Genomic DNA, 15,613 nt, shown 5'->3' with positions numbered 1-15,613 from the left:
CTTCCTGCCCTCCCCAAGCCCCAGGGAGCCCCTGGTCCCTTTTCTGTCCCGTGGATTGGCGTTTGTGGAGGCGGAGGGAGGGGTGGGGCGGACCAGGTGGCTGAGGTGGGGACCGGGGAGCGCCCCTCGTCCTAAGGGGCCGATGGCCGCCCGCACAGTGGGCTTCCTCACGGCGGCGCCATGCTGTTCCTAGGATGGCCGCCTCTGACATCATCCCCGTGCCGCACATCTATGGAGCACGAATCAAAGGCGTGGAGGTGTTCTGTCCCCTGGACCCGCCGCCCCCATACGAAGCGGTGGTGAGCCAGATGGACCGGGAGCAGGTACGGCGCTGCGCAGCCCTCACGCAGCACCCCGGGGGCCTCACGGGGCTCTGCTGCGGGTAAGCTGACGGCAGCACAGTAACCTTCTTCTGTCCCGCTGTTCAGGGACCCGCATTCCGGATTCCAGAAGGGACAGAGACTGCTACAAGCCCGCTGGAAGTGGTCTGTGCCCAAGTGACTCAAGGTAATCCCGCGTCATCACTGTCCCACGTCATGATCCAGTAGATTAAAGCACAGCAAAATAATAACCAGTTTGCTATTTTCTTAGAGGTCGGAAATTCTTGGAGTAAGGCTGGCGTTGTGGCATAGCAGGTTAAGTTGCCCCCTGCGATGTTGGCATCCCACCCATATGGGTGCCAGTTGGAGTCCTGGCTGCTCTGCTTCCGATTGAGCTCCCTGCTAATGCACCTGGGAAAGCAGCAGAAGATGGTCCAAGTCCTTGGGCCCCTGCCACCCACATGGGAGACATGAAAGAAACTCCTGCCTTCTGGCTTTGGCCTGGCCTAGCCCTGGTTGTTCCAGCCATTTGGGGAGTGAACAGTGGGTGGAAGATCTCTTTCAGTCTCTCTCTCTCTCTCTCTCTCTCTCTTGCCTTTCAAATAAAGTAAATCTTAAAAAAAAAAATTTTGGAGCAAGTGTCTCCAGCTATATCCTTCTTTCTAGGTACAACATTATCACCAGTTAGGCTTCTAACTGGGAGACCATAGGTGAACAGGAAAAATGCCCTTTGAATCTTTTATGAATAACCAGACCACTCTCAGGAACCTGTGAAATGGAGCACAGATTCCATTTGCCATTCTCGTATTGTCTTAGCTGTGGCTTTCTCCTGTTAAGATAAACTGAGTTTGTTTTTTTTTTTTCCAATGCGGGGGGGCGGGTTTTCTGTGAGCCTGCGCTGTGTCAACCTTGGGCCCAGGGCATGCTGCCTTCACGGGAACTCTGATTTTCAGTCTTCCATTAAATACTAGAATCAGTTTTCACTTATCCTTGTAATGTAAGGGAGTGCTGTTAGCGCTCTCTCACACTGGGGCTGTTTTAACCGGCACAGAGGAGTGTCTATCGGGACAAAATTGCAAATGATAATAAATACTGGAGCAACTTTCAGCTATTTTAGAGGGCCTCGTTTTTCAGCAGTGCCCCTTGGATGGGTTTTTCTGTTCTGTTCACCTTCCATCTTCTGAAGAACTGTGGGACTGTGATCCCAGCTATGTTTGTAATTCTTCCATTTTTAAAGAAAAGCTTGTATATTCATTTGCAAGGCAAAATGACAAGGAGAGAAAGGAAGAGATGCATATACAGAGTGCTCTTCCATTCACTGATCTTACCAAATGCCGGCAGCAGCTGAGGCTGGGCCTGGTGCAAACCAGGAGCCAAGAACTCCAGCCGAGTCTCCCACCTGTGTGTCAGGAGCCCAAGCACTTGGGCTCTCATCTGCTGCCTCCCAGGAACATCAGCAGGGAGCTGGATGTGATGTGGGGTTAGGACTGTATCCTAGGCACTCTGGTATGAGATGTAAATGTCCCAAGTGATGGCCTACCCTGCAGTACCACAATACAAGCTGATCTTTTTATATGTTTTTCAATCAACCAATTAGAGAAAAACTCTCATCAACTAGTTCACTCCAAAACAGATGCAACAAAGCCAGGAGCCAGGAACCCAGTCCAGGTCTCCCATGTGTGTAGCAAGAACCCAATGACTTGAGGTATCATTGCTGCCTCCCAGGGCCTGCATTAGCAGGAAAGTGGAGTCAGGAGTTGGAGTTGGGTATCAAACCCAGCCATTCTGATATGGGACTGCAGGTGTCTTAACCAGAATCTTCATCACTAGGTTAAATGTCTGTCCCAAGGTCTTCCATTTAAAACTTTTTAAAAAGTAAACTGGGGCCAGCGCTGTGGCACAATGGGTTAAAGCCCTGGTATGCAGTACTGGCATCCTATATGGGTGCCGGTTTGAGTCCAGGCTGCTTCACTTCCGATCCAGCTCTCTGCTATGGCCTGGGAAAGCAGTAGAAGATGGCCCAAGCGCTTGGGCCCCTGCACCCATGTGGGAGACCTGGAGGAGGCTCCTGGCTCCTGGCTTTGGATCAGTTTAGCTCCAGCCATTGCGGCCATCTGGGAAATGAACCGGTGGATGGAAGACTCTCTCTCTCTCTCTTTCTCTCTCTGCCTCTGCCTATCTGTAACTCTGCCTTTCAAATAATAAATCTTTAAATAAAGTAAACTTATTATTTTCATTTTATTTGAAAGGCAGGGAGAGATATAGAGATAGCAAGAGAGTGAGAGGGAGAGAGTTACTGCATCCACTGGTTCACTCTCAGAGGCCTGCAACAGCCAGGAGCTGGGTACTCAATCCAGATCTCCATGTGGGTGGCAGGTATTCAGCTGTTTGAGTGATCGTCTGCTGCTTCCCAGGGTGTGCCTCAGCAAGAAGCTGGATCAGAAGCCGAGGAGCCAGGGCTTGAACCAGGCACTCCGAGAGGGGATGCAGGCGTCCCAAGCAGTGTCTCAACTACTGCGACATATGCCTGCCTCTGATTCTTTCACTTGTAACAACAGTTTCCTGAGCCACAACTCAGGCCTCCAAACGATGCAATTTTGTTGTCCTGAGCAGAAGCCATTTAGTTCCAGAGCGGGCTCGCTGATTCCTTGAATGGCCTCTAGCTCTTAACTTCACTGTCTGCAAGTTTCACCGCCCGGCCTGCGCTGCTCTGGGGTTTGCAGATTCCTCCTCTGCTTGCATTTGGTCTCAGCCCACACGGCAGCTCCCCCTCCCCAACCTGTGCAGGTGGTCCCTTCCATGGGGCCAGACTCATCCTGAGCTGCAGGAGGATGCCTCCAGGGAGATTCTGAGCTGTTTTGGGAAAAACGAACATTTTGGCGTGGGTCTTTGTTTCGCTTTTGAATTTAACGTTTTTTTGTTTTGTTTTGTTTTGTTTTGCTTGTTTTAGGTGTGGAGGGGTGGTTTGGAGAGGCAGATTTTCCCATAGCGCTGGGAAAGAGCTCCCCGGGCCAGCAGCCTAAGTAAATGTTAGTGACTGTGTATCACTTTGGCCCTGGCAGGCCTGGGTCCGCAGGTGTTTCCTGCCCAGCACTTTGAAGGCTGCAGAAGGATCATTTATGTTTTCTCTCTCTCTATCAGGTGAGGACATCCCGAGCACACCTGGAGAAGAAAGCACATCCTTATCCACCCCCAACTCAAACCGGGGGCCTCCCGGGCGAAGCCGGAGAGCCCCCCCACCCCTGCGGGCAAGGTCAAAGAGTGACCCCGTGCTCCATCACTGCGAGGAGAGAGGTGAGCTCACCCCAAGCTCTCTGAAGAGCGCTCTGCTCATTTGTCCAAAGGCGCCAGGGCAAAGCAGGTGGCTGTGGCCTGCAGGTTCTGTGGTCTCTGGAGGGAGGCTCAGCGTCCCGGGGAGAGCCAGGCGTTCCACGCGCACGGGAGCGATGGCCCTGGGCCACGTCTTCTGAGGCTGGTAGGGTTTGTGTTTGAAAGTCGTTGTCACCCAAAGCATTGGACTGCTCACTACCGCGTAGCCCAGGAAGAAAGTCACACAGTCCCAGGCCTGAAAGTCCAGGTGCTTGTAACCCTGTGGAATTATGATCGGTAAGGAAAAAGCCGGAGGAGTGTACTCGTTTTTACCTGTCCTTTATAATTCAACACTTGTTGTTGAGGTAGCTTGAATCATTGAAATTCAACCCTGTTTTCAGAACTTTGAGTGGTGTGAAATGCACACGCTCTCTCCCTGTCAGTTTTCAGCGTGTTTGTGTATGGATGTTATTTACTTAAAAAGTTTTAAAAAAACTTTTTTCTGATTATGAACTTCAAAAAGTTCATGCAAAGGTGGAAATAAAAGATGTTTGTTAAGGGCCGGCGCTGTGGCATAGTGGGTAAAAGCCACTGTCTGCAGTTGCAGTGTCCCATATGAGCACTGGTTCGAGTCCCGGCTGCTCCACTTTCAATCCAGCTCTCTGCTGTAGCCTGGGAAAGCAGTGGAAGATGGCCCAAGTCCTCGGGCCCCTGGACCTGCGTGGGAGACCTGGAAGAAGCTCCTGTTTCCTGGCTTTGGATCGGTGCAGCTCCGGCCATTGCAGCTATTTGGGTAGTGAACCAGTAGATGGAATATCTCTCTCTCTCTGCCTCTTTCTTTCTCTGTAACTCTGCTTTTCAAGTAAATAAATAAATCTTTTTTAAAAAAAGATATTTGGTTCCTAGACATTTTGAAATTCATGCATAGGCTTTTCTTTTTCTTTTTACTTTTTTTTAATTTGAAAGGAGAATTACAGAGAGAAGGGGAGACAGAGAAAGAGATCTGTGTACTAGTTCATTCACCAAATGGCCTCAATGGCTGGGGCTGAGCCAGGAGCCCAAGCCAGGAGCCTGGAACTCCAGCCTGGTCTCCTACATGGGTCACAGGGGCCCAGGGACTTGGACTGTCCTCTGCTGCTTTCTCAGGTGCATTTGCAGGGAGCTGGGTCCGAAGTGGAGTGGCACCCATTTGAGCTGCTGATGTCACAGGCAGTGGCTTAACCCTCTGTGTGCTGGCCCCAGGTTTTTCGTAATACACATTTTCCGTGGAGTTTTTGAGGATTCTTCATTTATGAATACCTGAACATGTGCAGTTATCTCTTCATTGTGGAAAATTGTAAAAGATAATAATAAAGGGAAGAAACTGGAAATGCCCATGAGCAGGGGTTCTTCTCCTGAACTGTTCTGGTCGCTGCCCTCTGCCCTGCCAGAACTCTAAGCGGGTTCAACTGTGAACATCCTTTCTCCTCTCTCCCCCTCTCTCTCCTTCCTCTCTCTCTCTCCTTCCTCTCTCTCTCTCCTCTCCCTCTCTCTCTCTCTCTCTCTCTGGTGTCTGGAGCCTTTGCAGGCTTCTCCTGCGCCCCTGACAGCTTGTGTTGTTTGCCACAGCTCTGGACTGACCGTGTGGGAGCCAGACAGGACACGCTCCTCTTGTCTCCACAGCAGCCGCCGAGTGGGCAGGAAGTGCCCAGCGTGCCTCTGCCTCCCAACAGCTGCCTGCAGCCTGGGCCCCCCACCCCTCCCTGGGAAGTGAGGACTCCAGCTGGGACTCCGCTCTATGCCCAGTTTAGGGAGAGCGTACCAGAACCCCTTCCCGTTCTGCGGTCGTGCAGGGGTGAGGATGCCGCCTGTGTACCTGCTGGAGCGCCCCCCTGTGCAGGGCACCCGGCTGCCGCCCAGTAGATGAGTCCTCACTCATGAGCGCCTTTAGCTGGTGTTTCTGGAAGACTCACACTCTGTGACAAGCACACTGGCTTCCTCCCGGGTCCAGAGCCCCTCGTGCCGTGCCCGCCTTTCTCCAGAGGAAAAGGAGTGCACCCCCTCCTCCACCTGCTCTCCTACCCGCTGCTTCCTGTCTTCCTCGAATACCTAAATTCCTGTTTCTCAGGCCTTCACAGACTGAAGTCACCAGTGTTGTGTACACTGAGGGCTGCTGGCTGGCTTAAGGACACGTGGAAACCGGACTTGAGTCTCCCTTCGCCTGTCCCCCCGAGCAGTAGCCTTCTGCAGGTCTTTGCCCCACTGCTGATGTAGGTAGCTGTGGAAATCAGAGCCTCTGGTGGACTGCCCAGGCTCTCTGCTGACTTCGGGAATGCTGTGTAAATTTTCTGCACCTGAGTTTTTGTACTAGCCGTAGATCTACCTCATAGCCACGGTGTGAGCGTCGGCCGTGTAAGGCAGTATAATGCCCTTGGGGGTGCTGAGGACACAGGTACAGTCCAGGTGAACGGGGCATTTTGTTCATCCCACAGCCTTGTCTGTCGTCAGCCCCTTCCTCTCTCTCAGTGCCCCCTTCATCCTCCCCCCGGGGAGCATCCGTTCATTGGGCAGCTGTACTTTTTCTGCTTGGCCCATCCATTCCCCATGGAACTTGCTGTGTCATGGTTTGCATTCTGAAGTCCCTGTCATCTGTCTGTACCTTAGCGGTTGTGTTTTATGCGTCGCGATTCAATGTTTGGAACTGCACTTCGGGAAGCAAGTGTTATGTCATCATTGCTGTTTTCTTTTCCTTCTGCAAGATGGAAAGCAACACGTGCATGGCTGCCAGCATCTGTCGCGTGCTTTCCAGGCCGCGTTGCACGGTCTGTGCTGTTTCAGGTACAGACGCGGGTCCCCGGGGCCTTGGCCGGTGGGTCCACGTTGTTTGTTTCTGCCCACAGCTGCCCCCGTGCTCAGCTGTGAAGCCGCCACTCAGACTGAGAGGAGACTGGACCTGGCCGCGGTGACTCTGAGGACAGGCCTGCGACCCAGAGCTTCGCGGGGCAGGCCACGGTCGCTGATAGATTACAGATCTTACATGGACACCAAGCTGCTGGTGGCGAGGTTCCTGGAGCAGTCCTCCTGCCGCATGGCCCCAGACATCCATGAACTCGTAGAAAATATTAAATCCGTCCTGAAGTCCGACGAGGAGCACATGGAGGAAGCCATCACAAGTGCCAGTTTCCTAGAGCAGGTAGTTTGATTATCGATATGGGGCATGAATCGGATAGCTCCCTTCTGTTGCAGCTCAACTGGCTTCTCCAGTTTCCTGTCCAAGGCAGAGAGTAAGTTCACGGCCACAGACTCAAGGGGAATGGAGTTCGGAGGGCAGGGAGAGGGGCGAGAGGAAGCAGGCGAGCTCTCCTTTTAGGGGTGGTAGCTCTGCCACAGTGTTCTTAGCCCCGCGGAGGGAGCACGACTGGCCGAAGCGTGGGCTGACGGCCCCAGGGCGTGCATCCAGTGTCTGATGGCCTGAGCGGAAGCTTCCCCTGACTCTGTCGGCTTAGCCCTTTGAAAATGACGACATAAGTGGATTTTTAATACTGGCAGATAGGGGAGCTGTCCACATTCCCAGGAAGTGTTTGGCAAGATAAATAAGCTGATAGGACTTAGAGGAATCAGCTTTCCACAGATTAATGCACACAAGGTCAGCCCCCAGCACCGAAGGCCAGCCAGGGAGAAGATAAAATGGGTCAGGAATGTAATCCATGCGGGTCTCGGGTTTCGCATTTTTAAAGTGAGGTTGGAGTAGGTGGGCTCCATGCCTGTAGCTCTGCAAGAAGGGAGTTCCCTCCTGGTAAGAACCTTCTCCCCACTCCTTTCTTTTTTTTTTTTTTTTTAAATAAGGTTTATTTATTTATTTGAAAGGCAGAGTTATATATATAGAGAGAAGCAGAGGCAGAGAGATAGATAGATCTTCCATCCACTGGTTCACCCCTAAATGACTGCAATGGCCAGAGCTGGGCTGATCCGAAGCCGGAGCTAGGAGCTTCTTCCAGGCCTACTCATGGGGGTGCAGGGGGCCAAGCACGTGGACCATCTTCTGCTTTTCCAAGCTATTAGCAGGGAGTTGGATCAGAAACAGAGCAGTCAGGACTCGAACTGGTGCAATATGGGATGCTGGCACTGTAGGTGGGGACTTAACCTTCTATGCCCCAGCTCCGGCCCCTTGCACCCCCTTTCCTGCTCTCCTTTTACACCTGTTGGTTGCAGAGAAGCCACATCCACCCCCACTCCCCTGCCAGCCACGCTAGCTCAGTCCATGGGGACTGACAGGAGAAGAGCCATCTGATGGCTTGTATCAGCCGTATCCCCTCCTGCCCCTTGCATCCTGAGAATGGTCCAGTCGGTGGCTCCGGGGCAGGCTCCAGTTTAGTAACCTGTGTGGGAGGAGACCTTTACATCCTGCTTCAGTTGTCAGTCGCTGCCTCCTTCCCTCTGTCTAGCCCAGTAGTCCATCAAACAGGTGCAAGCAGTTGGAGCCATTTTGCAAAGGCTTCCGACCTCTGGTGAGGGGAGGGCGGTACCTCCCACCTGGTGGCAGGTCTGGGAGCCGCTCTGGAGAGAAAAACAAGCACTTACAGCACTGGCCAGATCCTTATGCCCCAGATCTGCTACAAGTTCAGGCACTGAGTTGGTAGCACGAGAGCTGTTAGGACAGCTCGCTGGGGCCTTCCAGAACTGGACCTCCATCATAATGCTGCTGTGGTGCCCAGAGAGGAAGGGGCAGGGACAACCGAGGGGCACCTTTTATTTGTGACTGTGTCCAGTCATGCATATTTTCTTTCTTTCAGTATCCCTGGAGTGAGGCTTTAGATCCTCACTTTAATTTTCACTAATACCAAAAATGCTTGTCCTAATCGATCAGTGTCAGCAGAGTCTACTTCTATGAAAGCTGGGAATGTCTTCTTAATCAGGAGACAGGGACAGGCCCTAAAGACGAATGTAATTAGTAGGGTGCTGGCAGGATTCCAGTATCCATCTTTTGAAAGGGTTAAGTTTTCAATGAATTCAAAAGCTTAAAGTAGTGCAGATGGAACAGGAACTCAGACAATTGCTTTGTGGTGCTAGATGCTGATCAGGGACCCTTTTGCCAAGGTGCTCACGGTCACAGGCCGTGTAGACATGACTGTGCAGCCTTGTGTCTCTCCTGTTCAATCCTAGTTGTAAGAGGAATCTCCCATAATAGTTTTCCCATTTTTACAAAGTAGCATTATGATGTCTTTAAAGTTACATGTATGACACACTGCAAAATCCATCTAGTATTGGAAGCTTTTTTTTTTTTTAAAAAAAGATTTATTTATTTGAAAGGCAGGGAGAGAGAGGGAGAGAGAGAAAGAGAGAGAGAGAGAGATCTTCCATCTGCTGGTTCACTTCCCAAATGGCTACAATGGTTGGGGGGGCTGGGCCACGCCGAAGCCAGGAGCTTCTTCTGGGTCTCCTGCATGGGTGCAGAGGCACAAAGACCTGGGCTATTTTCTGCTGCTTTCCCAGGCCATTAGCATGAAGCTGGATCAGAAGTGGAATAGCCAGGACTTGAACCAGCACCCATATGGGATGCCAGCGCTACAGACAACAGTGTAACCTGCTGTGCCACAGCGGTGGCCCCAGAAGCTCTCTTAAAGAGTTTTCACAAATAAATGAGGCTGCCTATTATGTTGTTTATTGCAGGGCTGTGAGATCCAGTAGAAGCGTCATGGGCTTCAGCTGACATTTTATGATCTGGTTACCTGATTGCAATCCCAGGGCAGTGGCTGTCAAATTTCAGGTGCACTGATGGCACTTGGGTTCCTACTAAAACTCCAGATGTGCCAGTCCCCTCTAGATTGTGTGTCAGAGTAGGTGGCAGCTGGGAAATCCATGTTTCTGACAAGTTCCCAGCACTCCTCCACCTACCACACCAGCTCGTGTGTAGACCCCAGTGAGGATAAAACCAGCACAGACCGCAGAAACATAGTGAGATTGGCAGCTACAGAGCAGGAAAGTGCAATGGATAAGTCAGTTAGGTGTGGCAGGTCCACAGTAGGAGAGCTGGAGAATTTCTTAGGAACTTGAGACAACAGCCAGTACATCAAGAGTATCTCTGGGCCTGGAACTGAGCTGCACTTCTTTTTCCAAGCAATGAAGCATTCCGGTGGGTAGCAGATACAGGAGGCAGGGCAAAAGCTGCACCTGGTGATGCTTTTTTAACTTCTCTCTACCTCCCTCCTCCCTTATTCTCCCAAAGATAATGGCCCCATTGCAGCCCAGCACTTCCAGGGCGCAGGCGCTGCCCTCACGGAGACAGCCCGGCCTGCTGCACCTGCTGAGCTGTGGCGACCTGAGCACCTTCGCCCCGGTGGGGAGGCCGAGAGCCGAGAGGAGGCCCCGGCGGGCAGAAGCTGAGCGGCCACACAGCCTCATCGGTGTCGTCCGGGAGACCGTCCTGTGACCTCTGGAAGATGGAAGGCCACGCCAAGGGGAGGGACTCTCCTCTCTGCTTCCTGGCTGGGAGTTGGGGTCCCCTTCTGGGGACTCCCCCAACAGAGGGGCACTCCCACGCCTTCGCTCCCCTTTGGGCTGCCCGAGGGCACTCAGGGGTGGATGAGTCGGCTGTGAGGGTGTGGGCAGCACGGAGCTGCAGGGGCCTCCCACACCCTGCTGTGGGCGGGACCTGGGCTGCCGGCTCCTTGGCCACCTCACCCCTCCTGCCTGTCCTTGTTGCCACATTTTTGCCCTCATTGGAAGGGCAGAGCTGCTGGGCTGCTATTTATAGTGGCTTGCGGCTTTTCACTGAGAGAGCGAGCAAGCGAGCGAGCAGTTGGCAGGGGATGCGATGATTAACCCTGATCTGTCTGCTGCCCTCTCGCCTCATTTTGGGTTCCCCTGCCATCCCACTCGCCTTAGGAAGGGCAGGAAACTTTCCACATGGCAACATTTCCTGAAGGGCGTTTAGGGAGCAAATTAATTTTGATTCCGTGTATTCATGCTTGCAACACTAGAGACTGCTAAGGCAGAACAGAGAATAAAACGTTTACTTTGGATCTCTGGGCTCTGTGTGCAGTATTTGTCCAAGCGCAGGTGGCCAGGGCTTACCTTTCCTTAGGGAGAGTCTGGAACCTGGAGCTGTGGCGGTCAGTTCCCCGGGCAAAACTCCCGGAGCACCTGCATCCCTTGCATTCAGCAAGCGCTTGGCTGCTTGGCTTCGTGGCTTCCTGGAGCCATGTTCTAGCGGGCCATGAACGAGACTGTCAGATGGTGGCTGGCACTGGGGAGGACGCGCTAGCAGGGGAGTGCTTCTTGGAGAAATGAAGAATGTTCTGGGGCTGGACTCTGAGGGTCAGGGGAGACTGTTCCTGGCAGAGGGGAGAGGCCAGGATGCTGGAGGTGACTGCGGACCTAGGCCCAGGCCAGTGGGCAGGAGCCTGACCAGACTGTGTTTTGTGCTAACGCTGAGACACCATGGAAGATGCCTTGATAGAAGGACGCCATACTAGTTGTGAGTTGGGAAGATCACCGGGCTGTGCGGAGCAGAGGTCAGGCCCAGGTGGAGCCGAGTTGCCAAATAGTGTCCGTGCACGGACTCCAACACGTTCTTGGAAGACGCGTGTTGGGGAAAAACTGCGGGGGCTTCCAGGTGTTTGAGCCCCCAAATAAATTCTGTGCTCCCACGAGTGTCGGGAAGGCCCCTCGTACGGTAAGTGGAAGATGCTCTTGTGCGCCAGGTGCTGTGCCCAGGGCTGTACCCGCGCGCTCATTTCTGCCCCCAACAGCCTGTGAGGCTGGGGGCTCTTACGGTACACATGGGGAAACTGAGGCTCCATAACTTGCCTCGCGTCAATGCCGGTAGGTCCGGCTCCAAAACCACTTCCTGCTCCAAGCCTGCAGTGGTCAGGGCTAGCCACTTCCTGTGTCTGAGGGCCAGTGGCTGTAAAGGCTTCCGGTTTGGCTCCACGCCAGCAACCCGGGCTGGAGTGGGGGTTGGGCTGGGGCCCGGAGGACACAAGCGGGGAAAGACAGTTGGGAGGTACCGAGCCGGGGTAAAAAAGTGGGCTGGGAAATTTCTGGAACTGGGGAGACACGGAGGGCCACGCGTGGGCTGGGATTTGGCCTGTGTCCCTGGGGTGGGGTTGCATGGGGCAGATGTGCAGGGGCGCCCAATAGAAAGCTGTGTTTTGAGTTCTCACCCGGTTCTGCGGGCGCTGAATTCCCCTGCAGGTGCTTGATAGCCACTCACTGGCGCCCCGCCCACTGCCCTGGGGGCAAGCCCCTGCCTCCCTGCGGGAGGGGGTCGGTCTCCCGCTGTGGCTGCAGCCCCTGGCCTCACCTCAGCTCAGTGGACTGCCCTCCCAGCCCGGTCTGCTGCCTTCCCTCCGTGCCAGCTGCGTGTTCTGCGAAACCCTGGTTCCTCCAGCTGAGGCCCAGCAGCTCTTGTGGCGCCGAGCCTGCGCTCCCCAGCCAGCCAGCTGGAGCTTTCCCGGGCGGCTCAGATCCTGTCTGCTTCCGCTCTCATGGCCCTTGGGCTTTCGGAGGTCCTTGTAGTCACCTTCCGCCGCCGCTGCAGGCCCCACTGTGTACCTGCGCGGGTGGGCGCCACAAGTGTGGGCGGGGTCTGGCTTCCAGTCCCGGGGAGCTCAGCCGTCGCGGACAGGGATGCCTCAGCAGCAGAGAGAGAGGGGGCCGTCTTGGCCAAGGGCCTCCGTGGAGGGAGGCCGCGAGGAAGTGGGGGCTGCCTCAGCTCCCCGTCCTGCCAGCGCCTGAAGGTGGTGGTGAAGTCGAAGTGCTGACTTCTGTCTTGCTTTCTTCACTTTTTTATAAACATTTGTTTGGAAGGCGGGGAGTGATTGATCTTCCTTCTGCTGGTTCCCTCCACACACGCCTACAACAACTGGGGCTGGGCCAGGCCAAAGCCAGGAACCCAGAATTCCATCTGGGTCTCCCCTGTGGGTGACAGGGGTCCAAGTTCTTGAGCCATCACCCGCTGCCTCCCAGGGTGTGGGTCAGCAGGAAGCTGGACCGGAACCTGGGGCCCCACTATGGGATCTGGATGCCTCAACCGCAGAGCCAGACCTGCTCCCCGCTTTTCTCACTTTAAAGGAACAAATTGTGTGTGTGCGCGCGCATGTATGTGAGATATGGCACAATGCATGCGATGATATTTGAGGACCTGGAGGTCATGTGACTCGGCTCCCTGTTAGTCTGGGAGGTGGTATACTCTGAAAGACTTCACCATTCATGCTGAGACACTCCTGTTCGTCAACCGACCAAATGTCGGTAGCGAGGGGGCAGTTTGGGGTTGGGCATGCCGTGGGCACCTACGGTCCAGAGACGGAGACACTGTGTTTCAGATGTGCTGGCAAAGTCACTCCAGAGGCTCGGCTCATGAGCACGAGGCCTGCTTGTGATTGATGTCCACTGGGGAAGTGCGTGGGGTTCAGGTTGGGAGGCCACCTAGAAGTGGCGTGTGGGCAGCGCCCATTGCCTCGGCACCACGCAGGTGTAAGAACCCAGTACCCCCTCGTTGCCTTAACCAGGGTGTGGGTCACTGCTTTGGGGTGTTGGCACCCCTGCCGCAACCTCTCCAGCAAGCCGTGGGTCCCAGAGTTCGAGGACAGAGTGCAGGTCTTTCTCGTGCACCTGGGCTGTCGTGTGTGGGCTTGTTAGTGAGTGTCCTGGCCGGCAGGCTTGCCCCGGGCTCGCCTTCACTGGAGGGTCCCATGTGAGAGGAGTCTTCGGCCTCTGCTTGCCTGGGGATGCTCATTCATCCAAAGGAGGGAAAGGAAGGGGTCATTTGCTGGCTGCCCGGTCCCTGCAACCCCTCAGCTTGCAGAGGAGGAAATGGAGAGGGGAGCTGAGGCAGGAAACCAGTGCTGCCTTGCCCTGGCCTGAGCTGCGTGAACCACGCGGCGTGGGAGAGGCATTCTGTTCCCCTCGTCTGTCACAGACCAAGCACTTTTTGAAAAAGATTTATTTATTTGAAAGTCAGAGTTTCACAGAGAGAGAAGAAGAGGCAGAAAGAGAGAGAGAAAGGAGAGAAAGAGGTCTTCCATCTGCTGGTTCACTTCCCAATTGGCCGCAATGGCCAGAGCTGCACCAATCCAAAGCCAGGAACCAAGAGCTTCCTCTGGGTCTTCCCACGTGGGTGCAGGGGCCTAAGGACTTGGGCCGTCTTCTGCTTTCCCAGGGGCATTAGCAGGGGGCTAGGTGGGAAGTGGAGCAGCTGGCACTCAAACTGACTCCCATATGGGATGCTGATGGGCAGCTTAACCCACGGCACCACTGTCCTGGCTCCATGCGGACCCTTTTCAATCATGAAATGACTCCGTCCAAGCTGATTCACAAAAGGCCTCACCCTTTCTGAGCTGATCCTGATCTCTGCAGCCCACGCTGGACCCACGGCCATCTGGGCACTCGTTTAGACCACATCTCCCAGGTCCTGCGAGCCCTTTGTGATCCTGTAGCCCTGGGCACATGGATGTAAAGGACTGGGAGGAGGGGAGACCCCCCTTCCTTTCTGCACCCAAGGTCACAGGTGAACGGAGAGAGGCCCAGGGCTTCAGCGAGTTCCTCAGGATGAGGACAAGCTGGCAGGGGACAGAGGGGCCAGCTGCCAGGCCTCTACCAGTGGGAGAGGAATTCTGGGAGCAGAACAAAGGGGCCCATGTCCGCCTCCCCGCAGACCAACTGCAGGATGCAGAAGAGAACAATGAGCAGGGGACGGCGGGCCCCAACAAGGCCACCACTGTGTCCTGGTGTCCCCCGGGGGCCTCGGCAAGGCCAGCCCAGTCTGAGGTCAGAGGGTGCCACGTTCCCCTCACAAGAGCCTTCATCTCCTCCTCCATCCAATGACCCTTCCCTGAGCTGTGCCAAGGCCAGAATGCTGAGCAGGAAGGAAACACAAGGGAGAAATGCATCGTTGCCTTCCCTTCCTGCTGCTGCACAGCCCCCAGCCCCCCGGGGAGGAGGAGCCAGGAGGGATGGACTCCGGGGACCCAGGGGCCAGGCCTGAGTTCTTAGAAGGCTGGTCCTGGGCATGGAGGCTCGAGTGGTGCAGCAGGTGCTTCACCCTCTCCGACACTTGCCGCAAAGTGAATTGCAACACTTGTCGGGCACGGGGAGGAGGCTTTCTCCACGCAAAGACTGCTGCCAGGAGAGAGGTCAGACTCAGCCCTGAGTCCAGCAAGGAGCGGCGGAGAGGGGCACCCAGGGAGCAGGGCTGGGATAAGCACCGGCAGAAGCATCAGGGCGGGGGTGTGGTTGATGCACAACTCAAGGGGGTTCTTGCTGGAGGTAGCCCGGGTGATAAGATAGCAGGATGGGGAATGAGGAATTTGACCAGATAGCAGGGGTAAGGGAATTTCACCTAACTGACCCAGCACATGGGCTAAGCAGGCCGGGGCCGGAGCCCGAGAGTCAGAAGGAGGGCTTAGAAGCCTGGCTTGTTTGGTCAGCGGGGGAGAGCCTCGGTCCAGATATTCTGGGCCGGTCCTCCCTTGCCTCGGTTCCGGCCCTGCCTGGGCAGGGATTCTTTCTATTGCAATGGCTGCAGGATCACCTGCGTTTTGCCCTAACCAAGGAGCCCGACTCAGAGTTCGGATGAGTCATCATTGTTCTCTTGAAAAGTGGCTCAGGTGCCAGGTCTATGGAGGCTTTCCCAGCGTCTTTCCGATGCTGTGCTCAAATCCTGATCCAAAAGGAGCGTTTCCCAGAGGGCTCAGGGAGACACATAAGGCCAGAGAGGATCGTCACAGGGAGAGCTGCCGGAATGACTGTGCTCTGCTCGTGAGCTCTGTCTCCCACTGCCCATGTCTGCTTGGAGAGGCGAGCAGATTTGCACAAATATCAGCGATGATATTGTACAGGGCATGGAGGCTACACCCTCCTTGCTTTGTAGGTGAGGAGCCCGACATCCAGAGAGGGAAACTGGCTGGCCTCAGGCCACTGTCACAGTGCCACAGCGGTAGCCCCTGTCCTAACAGAAGTACGGGAGGAAGAGAAACACCCACCTCAAAGTGCCCCTGTAAAAG

The 15,613-nt window shown here is 54.8% G+C and overlaps 1 protein-coding gene across 2 annotated transcripts in view; it reads left to right on the top strand.

Annotated features, from left to right (window-relative positions):
- ENTREP1 (endosomal transmembrane epsin interactor 1) overlaps positions 1-10,630 on the top strand; it is a 79,460-nt gene extending 68,830 nt beyond the window's left edge. For both annotated transcript variants that reach the window (XM_002708235.4, XM_051846407.2), the window contains 5 exons: positions 194-323; positions 429-507; positions 3,462-3,614; positions 6,509-6,801; positions 9,835-10,630. In XM_002708235.4, coding sequence (XP_002708281.3) covers positions 194-323; positions 429-507; positions 3,462-3,614; positions 6,509-6,801; positions 9,835-10,038 — 859 coding nt within the window. In that variant the 3' untranslated portion in view covers positions 10,039-10,630. The remainder of the gene's footprint in view (positions 1-193; positions 324-428; positions 508-3,461; positions 3,615-6,508; positions 6,802-9,834) is intronic.
- Positions 10,631-15,613: the final 4,983 nt, after the last annotated feature.

Source organism: Oryctolagus cuniculus, chromosome 1 (genome assembly GCF_964237555.1).
Source record: "Oryctolagus cuniculus chromosome 1, mOryCun1.1, whole genome shotgun sequence".
Lineage (NCBI taxonomy): Eukaryota > Metazoa > Chordata > Mammalia > Lagomorpha > Leporidae > Oryctolagus > Oryctolagus cuniculus.
Note: the sequence above shows the minus strand (reverse complement) of the source record. Positions and strands in the feature narration are given on the sequence as shown.